This window comes from Mesoplodon bidens, assembly GCF_964165515.1.
Source record: "Mesoplodon bidens genome assembly, chromosome: 15".
NCBI classification, from domain to species: Eukaryota; Metazoa; Chordata; class Mammalia; order Artiodactyla; family Ziphiidae; genus Mesoplodon; species Mesoplodon bidens.
In genome coordinates, this window is record NC_138171.1 from 63281254 (window position 1) to 63306618 (window position 25365).

The following is a 25365-nucleotide window of genomic DNA, read 5'->3' on the forward strand; positions in this document are numbered from 1 at the left end:
ATAAACACACATGAAGGCCACAAGCCTGCCGGCACAACTGAGCACTCAGAACGGCCACATCACCACTGCTCATTCCCTTGGGGGTGCCAGCGTCTGCACCCAGCCTGGGCCCTGCCCTGTCCCTTAAGGAGCCCGCAGGGTTGGGTGGCAGGGCTTCCGTGGCCAGGAGTCCAGGTTAGGGCTGTCCCATGGTGTGCCTCTTCCCATCCGCCCCTTCTCTTCCCTTTTTTTTTTTTTAATTTTTAAAATTTTATTTATTTATTTTTTGGCTGCATTGGGTCTTCATTGATGCACGCAGGCTTTTCTCTAGTTGTGAGTGGGGGCTTCTCTTGTTGCGGAGCACGGGCTCTAGGCACGTGGGCTTCAGTAGTTGTGCCGCACGGGCTTAGTTGCTCCGCGGCATGTGGGATCTTCCCAGACCAGGGATCGAACCTGTGTCCCCTGCATCGGCAGGTGGATTCTTAACCACTGTGCTACCAGGGAAGTCCCCGCCCCTTCTCTTCCTCGTCTCCTCTGGCAGGATGCCCAGGGTCAGGCTCTGGCCTGGGAGGAAAGTGTACCTGCTCGGCCCCCCTGGGGAGGCTGGCAGCAGGGATGGTCACTGTGCTCCTTGCTCTGGTTCCTTGGGGCTGGCCGTCCTGCTCACATCTCCACTGCCCCCACACCTGAGCCCTGGCCTTGTCTCTGTCCCCCTGAAACCCCCAGTCTCACTTCCCCTCTGGGCTCTGGCTCACTCCGTGTGCCCCACCTCCCCTCCCGGCCCCCCGGAGATGAGCAGTTCAGGTTCTTTGGTTGCAAAGAACTGAGACTAACTCCAGCTTGCTTAAGCCAGAAAGGGATTTGGGAGACTCTTGGGGAGCTTCCAGAACTGAAGGAGCAGCTGGACGCGCAGGCCTTAGGAGGGTTCTGGTTTGAGAGTTGTCAGCTCCCTCCCAGCTGGTTGCTCTCCACCCAGGCCAGTCCCTAAGGCACCCTGTCGCTAGGCTTCCCATTCCTGGTTTAACTCCCTTCAGAGAGAAGCTGGCTGCCTGGGCTTGGGTCAGGTGCACTCCTGTAGGTGGGCCAGCCCTGGCTTGTCAAGGGGCAGAGAACTCCTAGGTCAGGCATGTCACTCCAGCCCCCTGCCTACCCGATGTCCTAACCTGTGCCACCCTCCATATTCTCCAGGGCCCACTGTGCCCCCCTGCAGGAAGCCTCCTCTGACCCCTGACCTTGGGGTCCCCCCTGAGTTCACAGCCCGCCTCTTGCTGCATTTGCAGAGAAGTGTGTGTCTCCCTGTGGATGTGATGAGGGTCTGTTAGGGCTGGGTGGCCTCTAGTCTGTCCTATATGTGAATCCCATGGGGGCCGGCGCTTGTATCCATTCACCTGAGCTGGGTTCTGGATTTTGGGCGAATGCAGGTACCTGGTGATCCAAGGAGCTTCCTGCCCATCATCCTGCCAACCTCCCAGTGATGGGCCCTTGACCACCCTGGGATGCAGGGCTCTTGGGGATGTGTGTTGCAGGTGGGGGCCTGTGGCATTGGCCTGTGGTCTCCAGAGGTGCCCTCCCCTCGAGGACTTTCAGCCTGCTGCCGTGTAGGCAGAGGGGTCAGCTCAGATGCCTGGGCCGTGGTCCCGGCCTTGGGAGAGGGCACGGTGGGCTGGAACAGGACATTCCGGCGGGCCCACATCTGGCCCATGTCTGGCCTGTGTCAGCTGTTTCTCTCCCTCAGACCTGGTCACGGACTTGGACTTCTCTCCCTTTGATGACTTCCTCCTGGCCACGGCCTCAGCCGACAGGACGGTGAGTGGAGCGGCTGGAAGAGCTATTCCAGGCCTTATGAGCCACCAGGGCCCTGCTGGTTTGCAGTCCAGCCCCTCCTGCTAAGTTCCTCAACCCACGCCAGCTCCCGTGTGCTCCCGTGCGCTTACCCTGAGCTGTGGCCATGACCTGCATTCTGCTGCTTGGCTGCCTGAGGACAGCAGGCCTTTGGTGCTGGGGGAGCAGTGCGCTTGGCTCTCCCCACTCCCACATCTTCCCCTCGGCCTCTAACCACACCTTGTGACCCTGAGCCCGTCCCCTCCCTTCCCCTGGGGTAGGGGGCAGCTGGGGCAAGGCTGGCTGGAGGCAGCGAGGCTCCTCCCAGTCCTGGGCTCACGGACTCGCTCTTTCCTGCAGGTGAAACTCTGGCGACTGCCTGCCCCTGGCGGGGCGCTGCCCTCAGAGCCTGGGCTGGTGCTGGGCCCTGAGGACGTCCAGGTGGAGGTACTGCAGTTCCACCCCACCGCAGATGGCGTCCTGGTGAGCACGGCGGGCAGGACTGTGAAGGTCTGGGATGCCGCCAAGCACCAGCCCCTCACAGGTATGGGCCACACTCACTGTCCCTTCCTGGGCAGCCCCGTCTGGCAGCACTTTGTTTCTTTGTTTATGATTTTGGTAACATGACTTTTAAGACACGTAACAAAGTTTCCCATGTATATGATATGTATACATACATATATATACATATATATGTATTTATGTATATATATGGGTGTGTGTATGTGTATGTTTGTATACGTGTGTGTATATATTACATATAATTTTACAAGGCTTGTTACAAACACCCCATCCTTCCCTAAACCCCATAGGCATGTGTTTTCATCTCACTTAGCTGTTTTTTCTGCTTTTTCCTCCATATGTCTAAGTAACTTCCTTATACTGTTATTTCTTGAATTGTGTGACATTTCAGTTTTGAAAACAAACTACTGATTTCTCCTCTAGGGGATGAGAATTTTGCTGTTTCTACATCCTCTCCCCCCCGGTGCTGCTTCTCTTATTTTCCTAGTATATATTGTCCTGGTCCATTTGGGCTGCTATAACAAAATCCTACAGACTGGGTGGGTTATAAACAACAGGCATTTATTTCTCACAGTTCTGGAGGCTGGAAGTCTAAGATCAAGGCACCAACAGATTCAGTGTCTGGTGAGGACCTGCTTCCTGATTCACAGATGGCCGTCCTCTGGCTGTGTCCTCACGTGGCAGCAGGGGTGAGGGAGCTCTCTGGGGCCTCTTTCATAACAACACTAATCCCATTCATGAGGGCTCCACCTCATGACCTAATCACCGCCCAGAGGCCCTGCCTCTGGATTCCATCCCAGTGGGAGTTAGGTTTCAACATGTGAATTTGGGGGGCACACACTCAGACCACTTGTAGATGGTGACAACTTTGGGTCAGATTCCTCAGTATTTGAATGGTTATGACCCTGCAGTGTGACCCACAGCGGAACCCAGGTGTTTTCTGTGGCAGCACCACCAAATCCTTTCTGCAGAGTCCTCCTTGGCAGGTTCAAGGTAAAGAAAGACATGAGGCTCAGAGAATTGAAGGATGGACTTGCCCCACAGTGCTGTGCAGAGTGTCCAGGGTGGGTCAGGCTCACCTTGGTGATACCCCCACTTCTGGGGCTGGCACCAAGGGCCGACAGTGTAACGGGGTGTCTGAGGGACTCCCTCCTGACTGAAGAGTCAGCCAGCACCCATCCTGGAGCCGTCTTGTGCCACTTGCCCCCAGAGTGCTGCTGGTGCAGTGGAGGAGACCACCCTAACCTGGTGCAGGCCACCCAGCAGTGTGTCATCAGAGTCACCCCAGCTGTAACTAGCATCTCTCAAGCCCTTCTCGTGTGCCCAGTGCTGTGCTGAGGGCTTCACGTGGAGGAGGGGGGGGTGTTGCCGTTCCCGTGCTACAGGTGAGGTTAAATAACTTGACCAAGGCCACAGTGCAAGCAGGTGACAGGGCTGGAATTAACCTCGGGGGAGTAGACCTTGTCATAGTAGTTTCCTATTGCTGCAGAAAGAATTACCCCGAAACCTGGAGGCTTATAACAGCTGGTAACATTTATCATCTCACAGTTTCTGAACGTCAGGGATTTGGGAGCAGCTTAGCTGGGTGGTTCTGGCTCAGGGTTCCTCATGAGGTTGGGGTTGAGCTGTCAGCTGGGGCTGCCATCACCTGAAGGCTGGACTGGGGTGGAGGGATCCACTTCCTAAGTGGCTCACTCACACAGTGCTGGCTGTGGGAAGGAGGCCTCGGTTCTCCCCCATGGGCCTCTCTGTGGGCTGCTTGAGCGCCCTCAGTACATGGCAGCTACTTCCCCTGGTGGACCGTCCAAGAGAGGCATCAAGGAGGAGGCCACGGTGCCATTTACGCCCCAGCTTTGGAAGGCACATGCTCTCCGTTAGAAGCGAGTCTCTGAGTCCTGCTCAGACTCAAGAAGAAGGGAATCGGGCCCCACATTTTGAAAGGAGGTGTTAGTTTTCTAGGGCTGTCGTAACAGAGTACCACAGCAAATTTATTGTCTCACAATTGTGGGGACCAGAAGTCCAAAATTAAAATGTTGGCAGGGTTGCTTCTTTTTGAGCTGCGAGGGAGAATCTGTTCCAGGTCCCATTCTCAGCGTCTGTGGCTTCAGATGTTTCTTGGGGCATGTTGATGGCCGTCTTCCCTCTGTTCATGTCATCTTCTCTCTGATTTCCCTTTTCACAAGGACTCCGTTCGTACTGGATTAGGGTCCATTCTAGCAATACCCGCTTAACTTGATCATCATCTCAGCTCTCCCCAGTGGGTCATCTGCAAAGACCCTATTTCCAAATAAAGCCACCTTCACAGGTGCTGAGGGTTAGGACTTCAGCATCTTTTTGTGGGGGACACAATTCGGTCTATAACAGGAGGAGTGTCAAAGAATTTGTGGACACATTTTAAAACTGTCACGCTGTTGGGGGAGGGAATGGGGATGGCCCGAGTAGGGGCCCAGGGCGGGTGTGTGTGTGACACGTCCGTGGTCTGCGGGGGTTGGGGGGATGTTGGTGACTGAGCAGAGTGGGGTGGCCCAGGAGCAGGGAGCCTGGGAAGGGAGTGGGAGCATGGCCTGAGGAGGGCAGGGCTGAAGGAAGCACCCCCCCCAACAAAAGCACCCCCACAATCTGGGAGGAGCTGCTGCCCTTGCTCCTCTGCCTGAAGCACCCTCACTGCTGCTGCCCCTTTCCCGGAATTACCCCCAAGCCAGGCCTGCCTGCGCCCGCTTCCCTGATGCCCTCATTGCATGGGGCAGGGTTGGGGGGACCCTGGACCCCTCCTGACCTTGGCCGCTTCTCTGCAGAGCTGGCGGCCCACGGGGACCTGGTGCAGGGTGCCACCTGGAGCCGGGACGGAGCCCTGGTGGGCACGACATGTAAGGTAAGGGTGGGCGGTGAGACTCGAGTAAGTGCCTGTGGGGGGCCTGAGGCATGCCCAGCTCTGCCAGGGCCGTCGTGTCGCAGAGCCCGTGTCCTGGGCTGTACCTGTCAGACTCGGCAGTACTTGTGGGGCAGCAGCAAACTGAGGCCAGGATAGGTGTTCACCTTCCTTGTCCTCATGCCTCTGGCTCATACCTGTCTCTTGAAGCCCCCACCCCCCTAAAGAAAGCCCCACACTGGACCTCTGGGGCTCCCAACACCACTCTCAGCCAGCCTCACCTGGCTGCCTGGCTGCTTTGTCCAAACTGCCTGCCTCTCCGTGAGGGTTGTGTTAGGCAGCATCCACAAGCTGGGCACTGTGCTGGCCCTCCGGCCAGTCAGAAGGCCTCAGGGTCCTCGGTGATGCCAGGTCCTGTGCCCACTGAGTCCTGTGCTAGTGGGGGTGGCCGATGTGGGTCCAGGGATCGTACAGATAAAAGGATAATTGTGACCCAGGCTGTGAAAGAGGGACATGAGGTGCTTTGAGTGGTTGGAGAGGCCAGGGGAGGCTTGGCCTCTGGCAAGGGCTATGAGGGAAGGGTTCATGGTGCGGGGCAGGGGGAGTGTGCTGGGGGCAGAGAGCAGAGCTGCGTACACAGGGTCGCGCTTGTTACTACAGAAGCAACGGGAAAGCACTGGAGTGTTTTTAAAGCCAGAGGTGGGTGGTTGAGGCGTGAGGCGAGCAGATCTGCATTTTGAGGCTCCCCTGCTGCACTGTGGACAGAGAATTGCAGGTGGGGTCGAGGGAGCTGGGGAGGAGAGAGCTGCAGGGTTGGTGGTGGGCTGTGTGTGAGGGGGGGGGTCCCGAGGCCAGCTCCTGGTTTACAGGCTGGAGGAGGCCTGCCACCGAGACTGGGCACTCCCCAGGTTGGAGGTACCGGGAGGTCTGGGCGGAGGTGTCAGTTGAGTCCATGCACTTGGCTCTGGGCAGTGGTCTGAGCGGAAGGTGGAGGCCTGGGTGGCGTCTGTGTTTATATGGCACCTGCAGAGGGATGAGAGTGCCCTGAGTGGGAGAGAAGGGTTGAGAGCAGAGGCAGAGGGAGCCTGAGGAAGGACCAGAACCTGCGAGGAGATGGGGGAGCGCCTGGTGGGAGGAAGGAAGCCCTGAGACCCAGGCTAGAGGGCGTCCAGGGAACACGGGAAGGGTCTGAGAAGATGCAGCTGAGACATACCTGTGGATTTGGGTCTTGAGACCTTCAGGAGCTTGCAGGGTGTCTACTGCCTGAAGCCACACGTGAAGGAAGGTGGGAGGCGAGGAAGGAGCCTGCAAGGGCTCTTCCAGGAAGAGTGGGGGGGTGGGGACCAGAGCTGGCTGGGGTGACGCCTCTGAAGAGAAAATGTGGAGCCTGCATACACGGGAGGATCCTATTTCCCACCTTCTCTTCTCTCTGCCTTCTTGGAAGCCCCATTTCCTGGTCTTCATCCACTTTTCCCCCCTGTTTGGCTTATTAAACAGTAGGCTCCAGACATTGGCCTGAGCTCTGGGGGTCGAGAGGTAAATCAGACGGGGCTACTGTCCCCTTAGGTCCCTAAGGAGCCGTGCTCGAGGGCAAGGCAGTCACATGGTTCCCTTGCTCGGGCAAAACGTTGGTGACACAGCTTCCCAGGGATAGTGAGGTCGGGGCTACCCTTACTGAGGAGGGGACAGGTGTCCCAGGCAGAGGGACCAGCCTGGACAGAGTCCTGTGTTTGAGCTGTGACCTCCCCCTCCACTGAGAAACTCCCTCTGTGCTGTCTCCACAGCGTGTGTGTCTGTGTGTGTGTGTGTGTGTGTGTGTGTGTGTGAGAGAGAGAGAATGAGAGAATGAGACAGGATGGGAGCGAGGAGGAAGCTGGAAGGGAATTGTCATGGGAGGTGTTTTCTTTTGATCACCCAAGTATAGTAGTTTATGCTTATTTTACAAATTTTGGAGAGCAGTGTAAAAGTGAAGAAGCAAAAAAAAAAAAAAAAAAAGTCACCTGTAACCCTTCCACCCAGGGACAGGGCCTATCACCATTTTGACATCTTTCTCTCTGTGCTGCTTTTTCTGTACGTGTAGGAATCATACTCTCCATGTTAGTTTATCCTGCACTTTTTTTGTTCCACATAATAAACATTTTCTCTAATTCATCAAAAATTTAATAAATGTCATGGGAAATATTTAATCATGTAGATTCACAGTTTTCTCAGTGGAGCTCCTACTCTCAGAAGCGTGGATTAACTTCCAGTTTATGTCACTGTGTTATAAGCTGTAACGTTTGAATGTGTTTGTATATATGGTTTTTCTCTGCCTTCTCTGAGTTTCTTAGCCTAGAGCAGGGGCAGACTTTTTCTGTGAAGGGCCAGATAGTAGATGCTTTGGGTTTTGCAGGCCAGGCTGTCTCTGTCATTGCACCTTGTAGCAGAGCAGCAGCCATGGGCAGTACATACATGAGGGGCGTAGCTGTGTCCCAGTAAAACTGCATTGGTAGAGCCAGGTCTCAGGCTGGATGTGGCCCGTGGGCCTTAGAGCTTGCCCACCCCCACCTAGATTCCTATGAGGGGTGTTGCTGACTGCAGGCTGTGAAGATTCTTAAGGTGGTTGATACATTTTAGCCAGCGGCTTTCCAGAGGAGGCTGCCCTGGGGGTGTTCTGTGAACACCTTGGGCTCCAGCTTGGGTTTGGGGGGAGACATGTGTCCGTGGGTGCGCAGTCAGCCCTCTGAGCCTGGAGGTTGAACAGAGCAGGGCTGCCCGTCCCACATGTGAGTCCGCGAGGAAGTGCGCGGAAAGCCCCAGCCCCTGAGGGAGGGTCCTGCTCTTCCTCCGCCTCACAGCTCCAGTGGGTGCCTGAGGGGGTCAGAGCTGCAGGCAGCTTGACAGGAGGGCAGCAGGAAGGGGCCTTGGTTTTCATGGTGATGGAACAGCCCTGGGCAGACAGGTGCCGTCTCCACACCCTGTGAACGTTCTGAGCAGGGACTGGCCTCAGCGACGGCCCACACATCAGCCTGCCTGGGCCACGGCCCTGGACTGGGAGGAAGGCAGCTTCTTTAGAGCTCGCCCAGGCCGCCCTCCAGCACCCCACTCTGCCCGCAGGTACTGTGGCCTGGACGGCCCTTCACTCAAAAGCTGCAACCCACGAGGCCAGTCTAGCCTGTGGCCTCCGCCCTGCATCCACTCGGCTCCAGGCCCCCAGCCCAGCCCCAGGCAGGGTGTCTGGGGAGCAGGTGTCTGGGGGCTGGACTTGGGTCGTTTCCTGTGGAGCAGCCAGAGGTGCCGGCACTCCCCAGAGCTCCCGGCCCAGCTGGGCCTGATATGAACCGGACCCCCCAGAGTGGTCGGAACCCCCAGTGTGGTTGAGTCTGGCTTTGATGAGGCTTCGGAGGGATCAATTAGGAGGCAGGCACTCTCCCGGGGGTCCTGTCTCCCGGCGGTCCTGTCTCCCGGGGGTCCTGCTGTGTTCAGAGGCAGCCAGGTGAGGGGTATGGCCAGGGGCAGAGTGGGGCCAGCTGAGGCCAGGCCTGAGGCCACACGAGGGCTTTGTTCTGAGGGCAGCGGTCACTGTGGTGGAGGACACGGTGTGGGGGTGGGGTGATGGCAAGGAGCATGTCAGCTTCCAGGAGGGGGGCCAGCACAGGGAGAAGTGACTCCCGGGGGGAAGGCCTGGTGGAGCATGGGGCTGGGGGTACCTAGGAGGGGGCCGAGGGCGTTGGGTCCAGGGACTGCTTGCAGATGCCTTGTGGAACTACGCGGGAGCTGTCCCTGTTGAGGCAAGGGGGCTGGGCCCTGTCCCCATGCTGACCAGTCACTGGACATGCGAATGGCTGTGGGCAGCAGTGCCAGGAGGGGTGACAGCTGCGAGCCCTCAGCACCCAGGGACGGAGGGCCTCACCACAAACCCTGCAGCCACGGCAGTCCCCAGGGTGCCATCCCTGGGGACAGCTTTCCCAGGATCTGGCTGCAACCTTGCAAGAGGAACCCTGGGCCGCTGGTCTCATCCTCTCCCTCCCCACCACCCAGGCTGGGCTCCTGAACTCTGGACTGCCCCCCTGCTGGTTACAGGGGGCTTCTCTGTTGTGGGGGTCCAGCCCCACGTCCCCAGGGGTCTGAGCCCCACTTACCATCAAGATTGGGCCCGGAGCGGGGCGGGTGGAGAAGGAAGAGCTACCCAGTCACAGAGCACCCTGTCCCCATTGTGTCCTGGGATGGCGACTCAACTCCTCGCCTGCTGATGTCTTGGGGGGAGGGATTACTGGAGCAGACCATCTCTGAGTCTGGTGGACCTCTGTGCCTTCTCCACCCAGAGCCCAAAGGCGCAGGGATGAGAAGCATAGATTTCCCAAGTGGGTTGCCTGGAGTGGTGCCCAGGGGATGCCCCCCAGCTCCCACCCCAGTTCCTAGACCTGGTTACCTGTGGGGACACAGGGCCTCGCGATACTCTTGATGTGGGTGCGGCATCCTGGGGGAGGACGCTGTCCTTGAAGGGTGTCACATGTCAGCGAGTGCCAGGCATCACCACAGTCCTGTGTCCACTGCCCCTTCCTTTGCTGTAAAGGGAGCCTCAGGATCCTGAACGGGTTCGTCAAAAGCTGCAAGCCCTTGGGGAGTGGTGCAGGAGGGGGGCTGCCCCTGTGACCGCAGTCCAGGTGGAGGTGCCCATGGGTTTGTTCTCAGAGTACGGGGGGAGCCCGTGAGGGGCCCACCCTCAGCAGAAGGGAGCCTGAGCCCCTCTTGACCAGTGGTCGGCAGCATTCTTCTCATCAGAGCCTCCCTGGTCTCCACACTGTGCTCCCCGCCAACCCCACTGGGAAAACCTCCCTGGCCACCTGGTTATGACTCCCGTCCTGCCTTGGAGCAGTTCTACCTGCAGGCCTCCTGGTGCCCCTGCAGGGCGAGGGGCTGGCCCAGGCCAGTGAAGCCCCTTCTGGCCCCCCTCCCAGCTCCTGCGGCCGAGGGGAGAAGCAGGTGGCCGCTAGGGGGCGCGCTGGCCCCACAGATGGCTGGGCTTGGCCAGCTGGGCTCCACTCCACCGGGAGTGTGCCTGTGAGCCCAGCGCCTCGGCAGCCCAGTGCCACCCCCGCTGCCCGGCCCTGCAGGCCCTACCAGCGCCAGTCCAGCCCCCAGTGCCCAGTCTGAAGCCTGGTCTGGACCTCCTGTTGGAATTCTGCACTCGCTGGCCCAGCTGCCTTTAGGGAGGTGCCCAGGTCCCAAGACTGTGCCTCCGACCTGTGAGAAGTGCTGCCATCACCCTCACCCCACCCTGGGCTCGGGGGTTTGCCCAGGTCACAGAGCACATCAGTGGTGGATTTGGCGTCCCAATCCTGCCTGTCAGGTCTCCACAGGGGTGGGAGTGGCCCTTGCTGCCAGGAGGCCTTCTCTCTTGCCTGTCATCTGTCGAGATCCAATGTTGCTCACTGCTTGACCCATCCTCTGTCTGTCTCGTGCTGCCCTGTTTCTGCTCTCAATCTCTGGTTCTTTCACTGTCCCTTGCTGTCTTTTCTGTGTCTATAGTTGTCTCTGTTCTCTGTCTTTCTCTCTGTCTTTCTGTGTCTCTGTTCTTCTTGGACCCTCTATCTTTCCCCGTCCTCTCTCTGTCTCTCACTGTTCTTTCTGCCTGTCTCCATCCTGTGTCCCTCACTGTCCTTGTCTGTCTGATCGCTGTCTGTCTCTAAGCAAACTCCTCCTGACTGAGGCTGTGGAGTGGACGGTGCCTCAGAACTAACCACTGGACTGTGCCTGGTGCCCACCTGGCACGTAGCAAGTGCTCAGTAAACTGCAGCTGGAAGGAGAACCCTGGGACCCTGCCCGTGAAGGCCCGTGAAGGGAGGCCTGGTTTTCGAGGCCTCTGCAGGCTGACCCCTCCCTTGTCCAGCTGTGTGCTTGCCTGCTGCCCCCCACTCCTGCCATTCACTCTCCCTGTATGACCTCGTCTTCCCTCCATGTCTCATGCCAGCGAACTCTTGTCTCCACATCTTTGCTCGTTCTCTTCCTCCTCCCTCGAATGCCTTTCCCTTCCCAGTACAAGCTCCACTTGTCCTCTGGGCTCAAGTCAGGTCCAGGTTCCTCCCCAGAGTTACCTGTGACCACCTCTGGGTTGCAGACACCAGCACTCGGCAGGGACTGTCTGCTCTGTCTGAATCCCAAGCACCTAGGCAGGGCCAGGCGGACAGGGCCAGGATTCCCCATATTCCCCTCCCCACTCCATCTTGCATTGGTGAGGTGCGTTTGTTATAGTTAAACCAATGTTGCTACAGTAACTAAAGCCCACAATCTATATTAGGGTTCACTCTTCCATTTTTTTTAAAAAAACAATCTTGGTCTTTCTTCTTTTTTTTTTTTCCCAAAAATATTTATTTATTTATTTGGCTGTGCTGGGTCTTGGTTGCGGCACGTGGGATCTTCACTGCCGCTTGCAGGATCTTTGTTGCGGCATGCAGGATCTTTAGTTGTGGCATGCGAACTCTTAGTTGCGGCATGTGGGATCTAGTTCCCCAACGAGGATCGAACCTGGGCCCCCTGCGTTGGGAGCATGGAGTCTTAAGCCACTGGACCACCAGGGAAGTCCCCAGGGTTCACTCTTGATGTGCTTTCTGTGGGTTCCCACAAATGCATGACGTCATGTATCCATCATTACAGCATCACACAGGATAGTTTCACTGCCCTAAAAAAGTGCCCTGTGCTTCACCCGTTCATCCCTGCCTTCCTCTTCCCAAACCCCTGGCAACCACTGATCTTTTTGTTGTCTCTGTAAGATTTGCCTTCTCCTGGATGTCGAGTGTCATAGTTGGAATCAAAGAATATGTAGCCTTTCCAGATTGGCTTCTTTCACTTAGTAATATGCATTTATAGGTCTTCCATATCTTTTTGTGGACTGATAGCTATTTTCTTTTAATTTTGGTATAAAAAACACATATAAAATTTGCCATCTTAACCATTTTAAATATACAGTTCTAATATTAAATATATTTACATGGTTGTGAAACAGATCTCCAGAACTGAAACTCTACACCCACTGAACAACTTCTCTTTGGCCCCTCCCCCAGCCTCTTGTAATCATTTTACTTTCCATATCTATGAATTTGACTACTTTAAATACCTCATATAAATGGAATCATACATTATTTGTCCTTCTGTAAATGGTTTATTTCATTTAGCATAGTGTCCTTAAGGTTCGTTCATAGTGTAGCATGTGACAGGGTTTCCTTTTTCAGACTGAAAAATATTTCATTGAATGTGTATACCATGTTTTGTTTTGTTTTTTGGCTGTGTTGGGTCTTTGTTGCTGTGCGCTGGCTTTCTCTAGTTGTAGCGAGCGGGGGCTACTCTTTGATGCGGTGCATGGGCTTCTCCTTGCTGTGGCTTTTCGTGTTGCGGAGCACAGACTTCAGTAGTTGCAGCACGCAGGCTCAGTAGTTGTAGCACACGGGCCCTAGAGTGTGTGAGCTTCAGTAGTTGTGGTGCATGGGCTCTAGGGTGCGCAGGCTTCAGTAGTTGTGACGTGTGGGCTCAGTAGTTGTGGCTCTCGGGCTCTAGAGTGCAGGCTCAGTAGTTGTGGTGCACGGGCTTAGTTGCTCCGTTGCATGTGGGATCTTCCTGGACCAGGGATCGAGCCCGTGTCCCCTGCATTGGCAGGCGGATTCTTAACCACTGTACCACCAGGGAAGTCCCATGTTTTGTTTATCCATTCATCTGTCAGTGGACACTTGGGTTGCCTCTGTGTCTTGGCTATCGTGAATAATGCTGCTGCAAACATGGGTGTGCAAATATTTCTTTGTGACCCTGTTTTCAGTTCTTCTGGGTTTATACCCAGAATTGCTGGATCATATGATAATTCTATTTTTAATTTTTTGAGGAACTGCTAGACTGTTTTCCATAGCATCTGTACCATTTTATGTTCCCACCACCATGCACAAGGATTCCAACTTTCCACATCCTCACCAACACTTGTTATAGTCTAGATTTTTTGACAGTAGCCATTCTGTCGGGTGTGAGGTGATATCTTACTATAATTTTCATTTGCATTTCTCTGAGGATTAGTGATGTTAAACATCTTTTCACTTGCTTTTTGGCCATTTGTGTATCTATGGGAAAATGTCTATTCAAGTTCTTTGCTCATTTTTAGTTGGTTTATTTGATTTTTCGTTTTTGAGTAATATGAGTTCTTTATATGCTCTGGATATTTATTCCTTATAAGATAGATGATGTGAAAATATTTTCTCCCATTCTGTAGGTTGTCTTTTTACTCTGTTGTGTCCTTTGATAAACAAAAGTTAAGTTTTACATAGTCTCATTTGTCTATTTTTGCTTTTCTCTGTGCTTTGCTATCGTATTTAAGAAATCATTACCGGGCTTCCCTGGTGGCACAGTGGTTAAGAATCTGCTTGCCAATGCAGGGGACATGGGTTCGAGCACTGGTCCGGGAAGATCCCACATGCCATGGAGCAGCTAAGCCCTTGCGCCACAACTACTGAGCCTGTGCTCCAGAGCCTGTGAGCCACAACTCCTGAAGCCTGGGCACCTAGAGCCCGTGCTCTGCAACAAGAGAAGCCACCACAATGAGAAACCCGCGCACCACAACTAGAGAATGCCTGTGCACAGCAACAAAGACCCAACACAGCCAAAAATAAATAAATAAAATTAATTAATTAATTAATTAAAAAAGAAAGAAATCATTACCAAATTCAGTGTCATGAAGTTTTTCCCCTATGTTTTCTTCTTGGAGTTTTATGGTTTGGGGTCTGTCTGAGCTATTTATTTTTTTTATCACTGAACAATATTCCATTGTATGAATGTCCCACAGTTTATTCATTCACTTATTGAGGAACTTCTTGGCTGCTTCCAGTTTTTTGCAACTGCTATAAACATTTATGTGGATATAAGTTTTTAACTTATTTGAGTAAATACTTAGGATATTAGGTAAATACAGTTGCTGGATCATGTAGTAAGAGTTTTTTTTTTTTTTTTTTTTAAAGCTTTGTAAGAAACTGCCAAACTGTCTTCTAAAGTGGCCCTAATCATTTTGCATTCCCACCAGAAGTGTGAATGAGAGTTCCTGTTGCTCCACATCCTCACCAGTATTTGGTGTTGTCAGTTTTTGAAATTTAGTCATTCTAGTAAGTTTGTAGTGGTAGCTTATTGTTGTTTTAATTTACAGTTCCTTAATGAGATACAGTGTTAAAGCATCTTTTCATGTTTTCATTTTTCATCTGTGTATCTTTTTTGGTGAGGTGTCCATTCTGGTCTCTTGCCTATTTTCTAATTTGTTTTTTTTTTAGTTTTAAGTGTTCTTTGTGTTTTTTGGATGTAAGTCCTTTCTCAGATATGTGCTTTGCAAATGTTTTCTCCCAGTCTGTGGCATGTCTTTTTATTTTCTTAACAGTGTCTTTTGCAGACCAGTAGTTTATAATTTTAATGAAGTCCAATTTATCAGTTTTTTCTTTCATAGGTCACACTTTTGGTATTGTATCTAATAGGTGATTGCCAAACCCAAGGTCACCTAGGTTTTCTCATATGCTATATTCTAGAGGTTTTATAATAAAGGTTTGTGTTTTTATGTTTAAGACTATCATCCATTTTTAGTTGATTTTTGTGAAAGATGTAAAGTCTATGTCTAGATTCATTTCTTTGCATGTGGATGCCCAGTTGTTCCAGCACCATTTGTTGAAAAGACTGTCTTTGCTCCATTGTATTGCCTTTGCTCCCTTGTCGAAGATCAGCTGGCTGTAGTTAAGGGGGTCTTTCTCTGGGCTCTCTGTTCTGTTCCATTGATCTATTTGTCTATCCTTGTGCAGATCCACACCGACCTGATTACTGTAGCTTTAGAATATAGCCAGGAAGCAGCAGTCCTCCACCTTTGTTCTTCTCCTTTATTTTGTGTTGACCATTCTGAGTCTTTTGCCTCTCCACATAAGCTTCATAATCAGTTTGTCGATATTCACAAAACTTGTTGGGATGTTCATTGGGATTGTATTGAATCTATAAGTCAAGTTGGGAAGAGCTGATATCTTGACAATATTGAGTATTCCTAACTGTGAACATGGAATATCTCTCCATTTGTTTAGTTCTGTGATTTCTTTCAGCGGTTTTGTAGTGTTCCTCATGTAGATCTTATACGTATTTTGTTAGTTTTTTTTTTTTTTGGCTATGCCACGTGGCTTGCGGGGTCTTAGTTCCCCGACCAGGGATTGAACCTGCATCCCCTGCAGTGGAAGCATGGAGTCTTAACCACTGGACCACCAGGGAAGTCCCATTTTGTTAGATTTCTAGCTAAGTATTTCAGTTTTGGGGGGTGCTGATGTAAATGGTATTGTGTTTTTAATTTCAAATTCCAATTGTTCATTGCTGGTTGATTGTTTTTTGAAATAAGAAAATATGAATCTGTGCTGATCAGAAGAAAGTGGAGCCGTGCTAAGATATAAAAAGGAAAAGCTGATCACCCCTCACCTGCCTCACCCCTGGTGCCAGCATTAAAACACGGCCCGTGCCTGTCAAGACCTTTCTCCTTACTCAGCAGACTTGCAGAACATACAGGAACGTGGTCATACAAATACCACAGTAGAATCACACCACACCGCGTAACTCTGCATCTTCCTTTTTGCAGTTAACAATTTATCATGGCCAAGCCTGTAAATAGTCAACGGATACCGATTCCACCTCCTCTTCCCCAGTTCTTTATGCATGTACATTTGTGTACACTTTCACACTCACACACGCAGAGAAATTATTCCACAGGAAGAAAGCTGTTTATATAAGGTATGGGCATTTTGTTTTGGTTTTTTTTTTTTCTTTTTTCGTCTGTTCCCATCCCCACCCTCAGTCAGGTATTCTGAACCAGTAACTGCGTGCTGAGTGATGGATGGATGTGCAAGCTTGCCGTCCTGGTTAGACGCCAAGTGTAGAATTTATGTTGTCCTGTGAGCCCCTCTAGGCTGGGCTGAGCACAGGGCCGGACACATGTGTAGTGGCTGGTAACCTAGAGTTTGGTTCTGGTCCTCAGTTTCTCCATCTGTGAAGGGGTCATGGTGATAGCATGGCTTCATAAGGTGGTTGGAAAGATAGGGTGAGATCATGCGTGTCACATAGTAGGTGCTCAGGAAATGTGAACTCTTGTCACAGTCTTTGTTGTGGGTGACTGGGGCTGGAAAGGGGGCCTGCCCTCTGCTGTGAGAAGGAGGAACTGGGCTGGGGAGGGGTCGCCTGGTGCCTGATGCTCAACCTGTGTACTGGGTGTGGGACCATCAGAGCCTAGGGGTTGGGGAGATAGGCCTCCTCCCAGAGGACCTCCCCGGCCTAATTGTGCTGTTTTCTCCTCTCTGCTTTTCCAGGACAAGCAGTTGCGCATCTTCGACCCCAGAACCAAGCCTGAGGCCTCCCAGGTGAGTTGTGTGGGCAGCGGAGCTGGATTGAGGCCCTAGCGGCTCCAGCAGGCACGGGCAAGGGCAGCTCAGCCTCTGACACAGATTCTGCCACGCCCCGTGCCCCTGGCCGAGGCCTGGTGGGTACGTGGGGGTCACCTGGGAGGTGGCTCGAGGCTCTTTCTGGGAAGCATGTTCTGGGTGTTGGGAGGATCCAGCTTTGATCACAGGGTGGGACAGGCCTTCGGTGGAAGCATCCTGTGGCTTCAGGAAGCTAATTTGAGATTCCAACTTCCTCTCCTTTGAAACCCTCAACCCTACCCACCTTTCCTGGTACGGTCAGCGGAGACCAGCCGCAGAGGAGCCAAGAAGACCCAGCCCCCACCCTCTACACCCCTCCAGGCCCTGGTGCTGGGGGGCCTGCCTGATCTGTGGGCCCTGGGCGCCGAGCGGGTTTGGTTTGTGTCTGGCTGTGCATGGGTGCATGTGGCCCTTCGAGTTCCAAATGAGGAGTCCAGGCGATGGGTTCATGCTGCAGGCATTGAGCCACTGGGGACTCGTTCATTCGTTTGAGAACAACTTGGTGCCAGGCACAGAATGTTCTGTGGTGAATGAGACAGACACGGGGCAGTTGCTGGGGGGCTCCTCTTGCTGGAGTGATTTAGTGCTTCTCTGAGGAGCTGGCTTGGGGCTGAGGCCTGAGTGCTGCTGTAGACGGCCTGGGGCGTGCTAAGCTTGTCCTAGGAGCCTGAGTCAGGGGCTTGTCACCTGTGCTTTGGGAGCCATTAGGGTTATAAGCCAACAATGAAATGAGCAGATTTACATTTTTTAAACTTCTAGAAGCTGAGGAGCCTTCTTTCCTAAGGAAGGTGCAGTTCAGGGTTCTGCTGCCAGCTCGTGGGCAGAGCTCCCCAGCAAGACCCCAGGCCCAGCAGAGATGCCTCATCTCCATTTCTAGGACTTGTTCCCCACCCGGGGTCAAGGGTAATCCACCAGTCTAAACCCAAGCAGTAGTAGCGCACGCGCACACGCACACACATGCACACACGCACACACACACGCACACACACACACACACTCTCTCTCTCTCTCTCTCCCCCCCCTTCATACAGCCAACTGCAGCTCTTTCCCAGGGCAGTGCAGTCAGCTGCACCTCTGACTGGCCAAAGACCAAGAGGAGGCCCCATCCTGGCAGGTGAACCAAGCCCAGCAGAAGTGGCTTTAGCTCCACCCTGGGCTTGCTTCCTCGAGGCTGGGTCTTGGTTCCTTGGTCTCCTCGCCCCTTGGCTGTGGTGGAGCTGTGTGAGCCTCAGGGCAACGTGACAGTGGGCCTCACTGTAGCTTTCTGTGCTAAATAACCTTCAGTCTTTGCCTGGAAAGGGGCCCCAGGCTCAGCTCGAGGAGGGAGACTGAGGCCCTCTCCCCGCAGCTTTCTCAGGTCACCCTCTCCTCCCCAGGGTCCAGGCCACAGCGCCTGGCGCCTCCATTCCTGCCCCAGCTGGGCAGTGCCTCTGGCCACCTCATCTAGCTGAACCCTTTCCTCCTTTCTCTCCTCCTCCTCTAGCAACGGGGGGCAGTCATGGTGCTGAGGTAGAGATGCAGTGGCTGCTGTCCAAGGGCTCCAAGTTCAGAGAAGAGGGAGGGAGCCCCCCTGAAGGGGGTTTCTGGGCCGAGGAGACCCGGGAAGAGCGTGGGTGGCTCCCACCCCCTCCTAGCTCCTGGGACGCTGCCTGTGCTTGGCCGCTTGTGCGGGGGCAGCAGGACCTGGAATGCTGCCCTCTGCCTGGCCCTGCCCCCCACTTCCGCCAGGGCATCTGGCCCACACCTGGCTTCTATTAAGAAAACTGCTGCTGGCAGCCAGGGTCGGTGTGAGCCGAGAGGCCAGCTCGGGGGAGAGGCCTTCTGGGAGTGCCTTCTCCTGAGATCCTCCTTCCCCACTGGAGGGGGTACTGGTGGGGGTTGGGGAAGAAGGCACTGCCCTCCCTCCAGCTTCTGCCCTCCCTGCCCCACTGGCTGTCCCCATGGCCTGGAGGCTGGGCAGGGAGGCCTGGGGAGTCCTCCCTCCACTGTCTTTTTTGGGGCCTGCCTCTGGAGACTGGAGCTTGGAGCAGGGGATGCTTGGGCGGCTCCCTCCTGTTCACACCCTCTGCTTTGTTTTTAGGTTGCATTTATGACGGGTTATTATGTCCCAGGCTCTTGGCACACACAACCTCCTTCCACTCTCCTGACCGTCCTGTAAAGTCAGTCCTTTGGTCATTTTTTCCCTAGGGTTATACAGCTGAGTGGCAGAGGCAGGTTCGGTCCATCTGACTCCGGAGCCCCAGGCCTCTCCTGCCCCTTCACTGTGCCAGAGCCCCAGTGGGGGTGGCCGAGGCCCTGAAGCCATGGCCGTGCCAGGGAAGTAGAAGCCACAGCTGAGCGGGTACCCAGGGATGGTGAGCTTCGACAGGCTGGTCCAGGGCAGGAGGGGGCCAGAGGACCTCTGGCGTGGACAGGCAGAACTCCTTCCGACCACCCCGTATCAGGCAGGCTTGGGGGGCCAGCATCTGCAACCCAGGACTGAGCCTGGCTGAGGAGGGGTGTGGGTGAGTGATGGGGGTCTTACCACCGGAGAAGGTCCCCTCACCCTAGGAAGGAGCCCAGGGCCGCTCTTCCAGTTGCCCTGCCCCACACAGGAAGCGTTGCTGTGGCGACAGAGAGGGGGATTTGGCTTCACTGCAGCTGGAATGCTGGGTATGCGCCTGCTCCTGGCGCCCCTGTACTGGGCAGGCGCGGCCTGGCCTCAGCCCCTCCTATTCTCTCCTTGGGGCCAGGTGTGGGGGAGACATGGGGTACCGAGGGGCTTCTCCACGAGCAGGACACCTAGCTGCCTGTAAGAGGGAAACCCCAAGGCCTGGCCTGCGGGCTCGGGATCACCATCAGCAGCTTCCTATGACAGGGCTCAGGTTCGGGTGGCAGGGTGCCTGGGTCCCAACTGCAGCCTCCCCTCTACCCCAGGAAAATGAGAATCCGGGGATTTGGAGGGAGGGCTCCTCCTCCCCGAGTCCCACTGTGGTCAGCAAAGAACTTGCCTTTTGTTTCTTTTTTTTTCTTTTGCGGTACACGGGCCTCTCACTGTTGTGGCCTCTCCCGTTGCGGAGCACAGGTTCCGGACGGGCAGGCTCAGCGGCCATGGCTCATGGGCCCACACGCTCCGCGGCATGTGGGATCTTCCCAGACCGGGGCATGAACCCGTGTCCCCTGCATCAGCAGGCGGACTCTCAACCACTGCGCCACCAGGGAAGCCCAGAACTTGCCATTTTTGAAACTGAAAGTCACTCTAGTGATCTGGGGATAGGGGATTGGGGAGGGGGTCCTTGGCCTCCCCTCCAAGTTGCTGGGGCTTCCTCTGGCCCCCGGGACAGACTGAGCTGGGTGTGCCCATGGTGGGTGCACTGGGCTCAGCCTAAGCTCTGACCTCGTCTCCACTTCCTGGGTGCCGTGTCCTCTGAGACCCGAGGCGAGAGTGGAGAGCTGTGGGGCGAGCAGGACCCGCCAGCCCACAATGCCCTGCCCATCACTGCCTGGTTCCCCCAGTGTGAACTCATCCAGGGAGGATTGCTGGAGACCCGAGGTACCTGTGGGCAGCCAGCATCCTGGGCTCCTCCTGGTCTGGGCTCTGCTGCCTTCTGACTGGGCCTGTCTCCTGGCCTATCCTCCATCAGCTCCTCTTGTGCAGACAGAGAACAGTAACGGTTGGTGCGGGTGGCTGTCCTGCTGGGTGACTTGGGGCAGATGGCTTCCTCTCTCTGGGCCTCTGGTTTCTCTGTGTGTGAAATAGGAAGGTGGAGACACAGGCCAAGGAATGTTCCACCCAAACCTGTGCCTCTGGATGAAAAACACGCCCTCGCTGACAACAGGCCCTATAGACCCTGCACCGCCTCCTCCTCTCCCCCGACCCCACTGCCAGCTGTGCCGGCCTCTTCGCTCTCCGAGACCCCGACTCTTCACAGATGCTGGTCCCCACCGCTGGCTCACGCCTGCCAATCCTTCACATCTTAAGTGTTACCTTAAATCCACTGCCCTCAATTATACTCTATTGTACCCTGTTACCATGCTTCTAAAAAATGCACATTGATGTGTGCCGGACACAGCCCTGAGCGCTTCGCCCTCCACAGTGGGTCCATCATGGTGCTCTTTGTGTGGGTCAGGACACTGAGGCACATCCTGGGACGAGGCTGTTGGCGGCTTGGCTTTCACCCAGCCAGTCTGACTCCAAAGCTCGCGCCCCTAACCCCCCACTTACAGCAACTCGCTGACATAGTTATTTCTGTTTGGTTCACGTCTGCCTTTCAACCTGCACGTTCTATGAGTTTGCGGACCCTTTCTGTTTTGTTGACCATGTTCCCAGTGCCTAGTGTCATGTGCAGCTCAAATATTCATATTATGAAAGAACAAGTGAGTGAGCAGCCCTGCTTCACCCAGGACGTGACCGTCCATCTGAGATGTGTCCGGCCCCACTGCCAGCTCCCAGCACAGTACCTGGCCAGGAGGAGGCCTGCACGGCTGTTGAATGAATGAATGGTGTGCTAACGTAGTGCGAGCCATCTGGTGCTCCTTACGTGGGATGTTTGCACACCGATGAGAGGGCGAGAGCCCATGTGACAATTCTGATTGACCCTGGGGTGTCGGTGGTGGAGCTGACCCTTGCCCTGACCCCACAGCCCCTCTTGCGTAAAGAGAGGGATGTTGGGCCCTAGTTCTCAGGCTCTAGCCTTGACTTCCTGTGCCGACTACAGCCGGGTGGGAAGGAAGCAGTGAGAAAAGCCCCTTGAACGACACGGAGCCGTTTCCGATGGTCTCCCACGCTGGGGTCGGCTTCCGCGGGCTGGGGAGGGGGCGCGGGGCCAGCTCCTCACAGCCGCCTGCCTCCCTCATTCATTCCCAAGGAGATCGTGGGAAGCTGGGAGGAAGCTGGCCACAGTTTGGGGTGAGCTAATTTTGGTAACAGGGTCTTTGGTCTCAGGCTCCAGGGGCCAGGGTGACTGGGAGGGAGCTGTTTGCATTTCCTCTGGCCCCCTCAGCTCCCCCCTGCTTGGGCCCGGGGGACAGGGCCGCCTACGGTTTGAACTCGTCTCTCCTCCCTGGGGCCCAGCAAACCTTCCTGCTGGCAGCTCCAGCACCACGGGAGGGCCAAGAGGGGCACTGTTCTGCCCTCTCCAGGGACTGTTCCCCATGCTTGGCACCAGGCCCTCTCCTCGGCCCCCGGCAGCGTCCAGAGGCAGCAGTACCACTCGTAATCCCTCGATTTGCACGGCGCTTTGCGGCCGGCCTGTTCCCGTCACGTGTGGTCTCAGTTGATCCTCGCGACAGTCCTGGGAAGTAGGCAGCCCAGGCCACGAGCAAGGAAAACGAAGTTCCAAGAGGGCGCTGGGGTCCTCAGAGCCTGAGGATGGTGACCGGCAGCCAAGTGCTTCCCCCCGGACACCTGCAGAGGCAAGGATGTGCCGCCGTCCTGAGCCCCATCACCGCGGCAAGAGGGGCCTGGCCATGAGCAGAGCAGCCGGACAGGCCCCTTACAAGGAGGGAGACTGAGCCCAAGCTTAGTGGCCAAGTAGGCCCTCTGGGTGCAGAGCTGTCCCCAGCTGACCCCTCCTGCCCTCTGGAAGGCTCTCAGGTGGGTGCCTCCCCCCACAGGAGGCCCCCAAGGCTCAACTCAGTGCCATCTTTTTCCTCCTCCAGAGCACGTGGGCCCATGAGAACAGCAGGGATGGCCGGCTGGTGTGGACAGGTACCCAGGAGCACCTTGTGTCCACCGGTTTCAACAAGGTAGGGCTCCTCCCGGAGGAGTAGGGCATCCACACCAAGAGGGCGGGGACGAGGCCCACTGGGAGCGGGGGGCTGGGGCCAGCTCCAGACCCGTCCATATACGGCCCTGTGTGCAGCCGGGTCTCAGAGCCCCAGGGGACCAACGGCTGCTGAAAACTGGCAGATTCCATCTGCAATAGCTAAGCCTGACCCTGGGAACTGCGGTGGGCCCCCCCAGGGACCAGAGTCCACAGAGGGAACCGCCCCTTGTCCCTTGTCACCTAAGGGTTCTTAAAGGGGCAGGACATGAACACCCAAACTCTCCCTCCCTGGCGTGACTCACCCCCCCACCCCCGAATGCTCTGCTCTGGAGCAAGTGCTCCCGTGCCAGCCTGTGTCCTTAGTCCCTGGGTTCCGGGCTGGGCCCCTCTGAGCCCCTCTCTGCCCCCTCCCTGCAGATGCGTGAGCGTGAAGTGAAGCTCTGGGACACCCGGCTCTTCTCCAGCGCCTGCACCTCCCTCACCCTGGACACCTCTCCCAGGTAGGAGTGGCTGACGTGTTGGGATGGCTGGGGCATTGAGGGCCCAGTGATGTCTGTAAGTGCACACTGCTGGTTGTGGGGCAGGCTTCTGCCCGGGGGCTCGTGCTGGTGTGTTTTGGCATTTGGGGAGGGGACTGTGACTCGGCGGTGCGGGGACAGGGGGTCTGGGGATGCGCTTGACTTTGCTGTGAGTGTTCTGGTGGAGCCGAAGACTGAAGAAACTGAGGCTACGATCATGAGGTGGCCGCGGGGTGACGTGGGGTCAGGTGGGCTAGCAGGTCTGGAGGCTCCAGTGCAGGACGGAGGCAGGCCTCGGACCTGCAGTTTCTGTGAGACCTCAGCCCTGGCCACATGCTTGTCACTGGTGGTCCTGGGTGGGTTGGGGGGTGCAGGCAGCCTGGAGGTACAAGTGCACCTCGTCCTTCCACCCTCCTGGAAGCGTGTGCAAGAGGGTTTATGGTGGTGCCCCACGGGGTCCTGGCCCAGCCAGCTCTGTGCAGGGACAACCCACGCACCAGAAGGCCCATTGAGGAGATGAGGTACAGGAGGCTGGAGGACCAGCCCGGCTGGTGCAGGAGGCGGTGGGACCTGGTCCCTGTTCAGCTGTGACTCTTGGGGCGGCTTGCTGAACCCCCCACCCAGGCAGGGACCTGGGAGGTCCGAGCCAGGATGGGGGTTTGGTCCTTGGATATCCATTCAGCCCCTTCCTCTTCCGTTTTACAACTAGGGAAACTGAGTAATAGAGGGCGTGGTGACCTGTCCAGGCTCTGGGAGCAGTGAGGGCCGTGCCTGGGGCACACAGGGCTGAGTGCCGTAAGAGCTCCTGCCAGGGCGACCCCACTGAAAGCCCCCAGAGAAGGGGAAACCGTCAGGGTGGCACTCCCATCCTGTCTCACAACCCAGGGAAAGGCTGGGGTGCTGGAAAGGCCCAATTTGCAGATGAGGGAGGCAAGGCTGAGTGAGATCCCATACCAGTAGGTGTGAGGCCTCTGTCTGCTCTTGGCCCTGGGGATACAGCGGGATGTTACCAGGGCCCCCCTGCGCTGGAGGAATCAGGGCCCCCAGGCCTTCTGGCTTCATGTCCAGCAACCCCTCCCCCAGCCCTCATGCTGCACTGATATCTTGTCCTCCACGCCTACCCAGGCCAGACAGCCCCTTCCCTATGGGGCCCCCCAGCAGAGGGAGGGAACGGGCCCAGCCTGGAACAGGGAGCCAGCACTACCATCAAGTGCTCCTCTCCCCACCACTTCCTGCCTGCCAGGCTCCGCCCCGGTCTGTGCCGGCCCCCACCCCACCCCGAGGAGCAGCCCCCGCCCAGCCCCAGTGTGGCCCCTGGGGGAGTTAAGGATGCCCAGACCCCATGGTGCCACTGGCCAAGGCTGACCCTGTAATTATAGCAGTTAAGAATAGCCTCGCAGGGCCAGCGAGGCCTGGAATTTCTCAAATCACTCCCAGATGGGCGGCCAGGCCAGTGTCCCGCCCCCTTCATCCCCCAGTCATGGCCACTGCCCCACTGGGCCCACGCCCTTGGCAAAGGAGCTGGGACTCTCCAGCCCTCTACAAAGCTGGTGGACGCCAGGGATGCGTGCCAGCCTCCAGGCTGGCCTGAGAGGTGGTGGGTCCCCTATCCCAGGCTCCCCAGAAGCCAGAACCCCTCAGGAGCCCCCTGGGGTGTTGGGGGCTGCTGAGTGAACTGGACTGAAGGTAGGAAGTGTGCAGGGTGTCAGCTTCGGGCACGGCATGGGTCTCCACCGCACCCGCTCAGTTTCTTTTCTGTTTTACAGATGTTCCATCTCCATTTGGGCAGAACAGTATGAGCTCTTATAAGAGCTATAGGGAGCCAGGGGTCAGGCACATGCCCCTCCCCATCCTCTCCCAGGGAGGACCCAGGGCCCCACCCTCCCAGGGGCCTCTGTCTCTGCTCCCATCTGTGCCCTTCCCCTGCTCATCTGTGTTGTTTGTGGAGCGTACCTCCCCACGTGGGACGCGCAGGGCAGCAGGTCCTATCTGTAAAGCTGGGCTCGGGCAGCAGGTCCACAGATGGCTGCCCCGTACTTCCTGTGCTGGGTGGAGCTGGGGGGTTACCGGCAGGACCTGGGCTAATGGAGCAGCTCATGCTCCGGTCCGGGAGACGCAGAAACACCACCACCTGTCTCGGGTGCCCTGCTCCTGGGCTGGGTGAATGGTCAACAGCATCAGCCCTGAGCTGAAGGCAGATGGAGATTTTTCTCCACATGTTACCAAAGAATAAAAGCTGAAGCCGGAGAAATCGATCTTCTCTTGAGGTCGCCCTGGCAGCAAGCCTCACAGGGTGGAGGCTGGGAGTCTGCTCTGATTCTTCACACTGAGGTGTCCACCTCTGGCCAGAGGCACCGGCCCTGCATCCCAGCGAGTTCCCTGGAGGTTGGGAAACCCCTCCCTGCCTGCCTTCTGCGGCTCTCAGTAGCCCCTCCCCTCTCCTGGAGGGCCAAGCCCTCCCCACAAGGCTGGTA

General features: G+C 56.0%; 1 protein-coding gene across 5 annotated transcripts in view; it reads left to right on the forward strand.

The window, feature by feature from the left end:
- LOC308629115 (mitochondrial import inner membrane translocase subunit TIM16) overlaps positions 1-25365 on the forward strand; it is a 67085-nt gene that overhangs the window by 5963 nt on the left and 35757 nt on the right. For all 5 annotated transcript variants that reach the window (XM_081256624.1, XM_081256625.1, XM_081256626.1 and 2 more), the window contains exons 4-9: positions 1715-1785; positions 2161-2344; positions 5118-5194; positions 16516-16566; positions 22267-22353; positions 22791-22873. In XM_081256624.1, coding sequence (XP_081112750.1) covers positions 1715-1785; positions 2161-2344; positions 5118-5194; positions 16516-16566; positions 22267-22353; positions 22791-22873 — 553 coding nt within the window. The remainder of the gene's footprint in view (positions 1-1714; positions 1786-2160; positions 2345-5117; positions 5195-16515; positions 16567-22266; positions 22354-22790; positions 22874-25365) is intronic.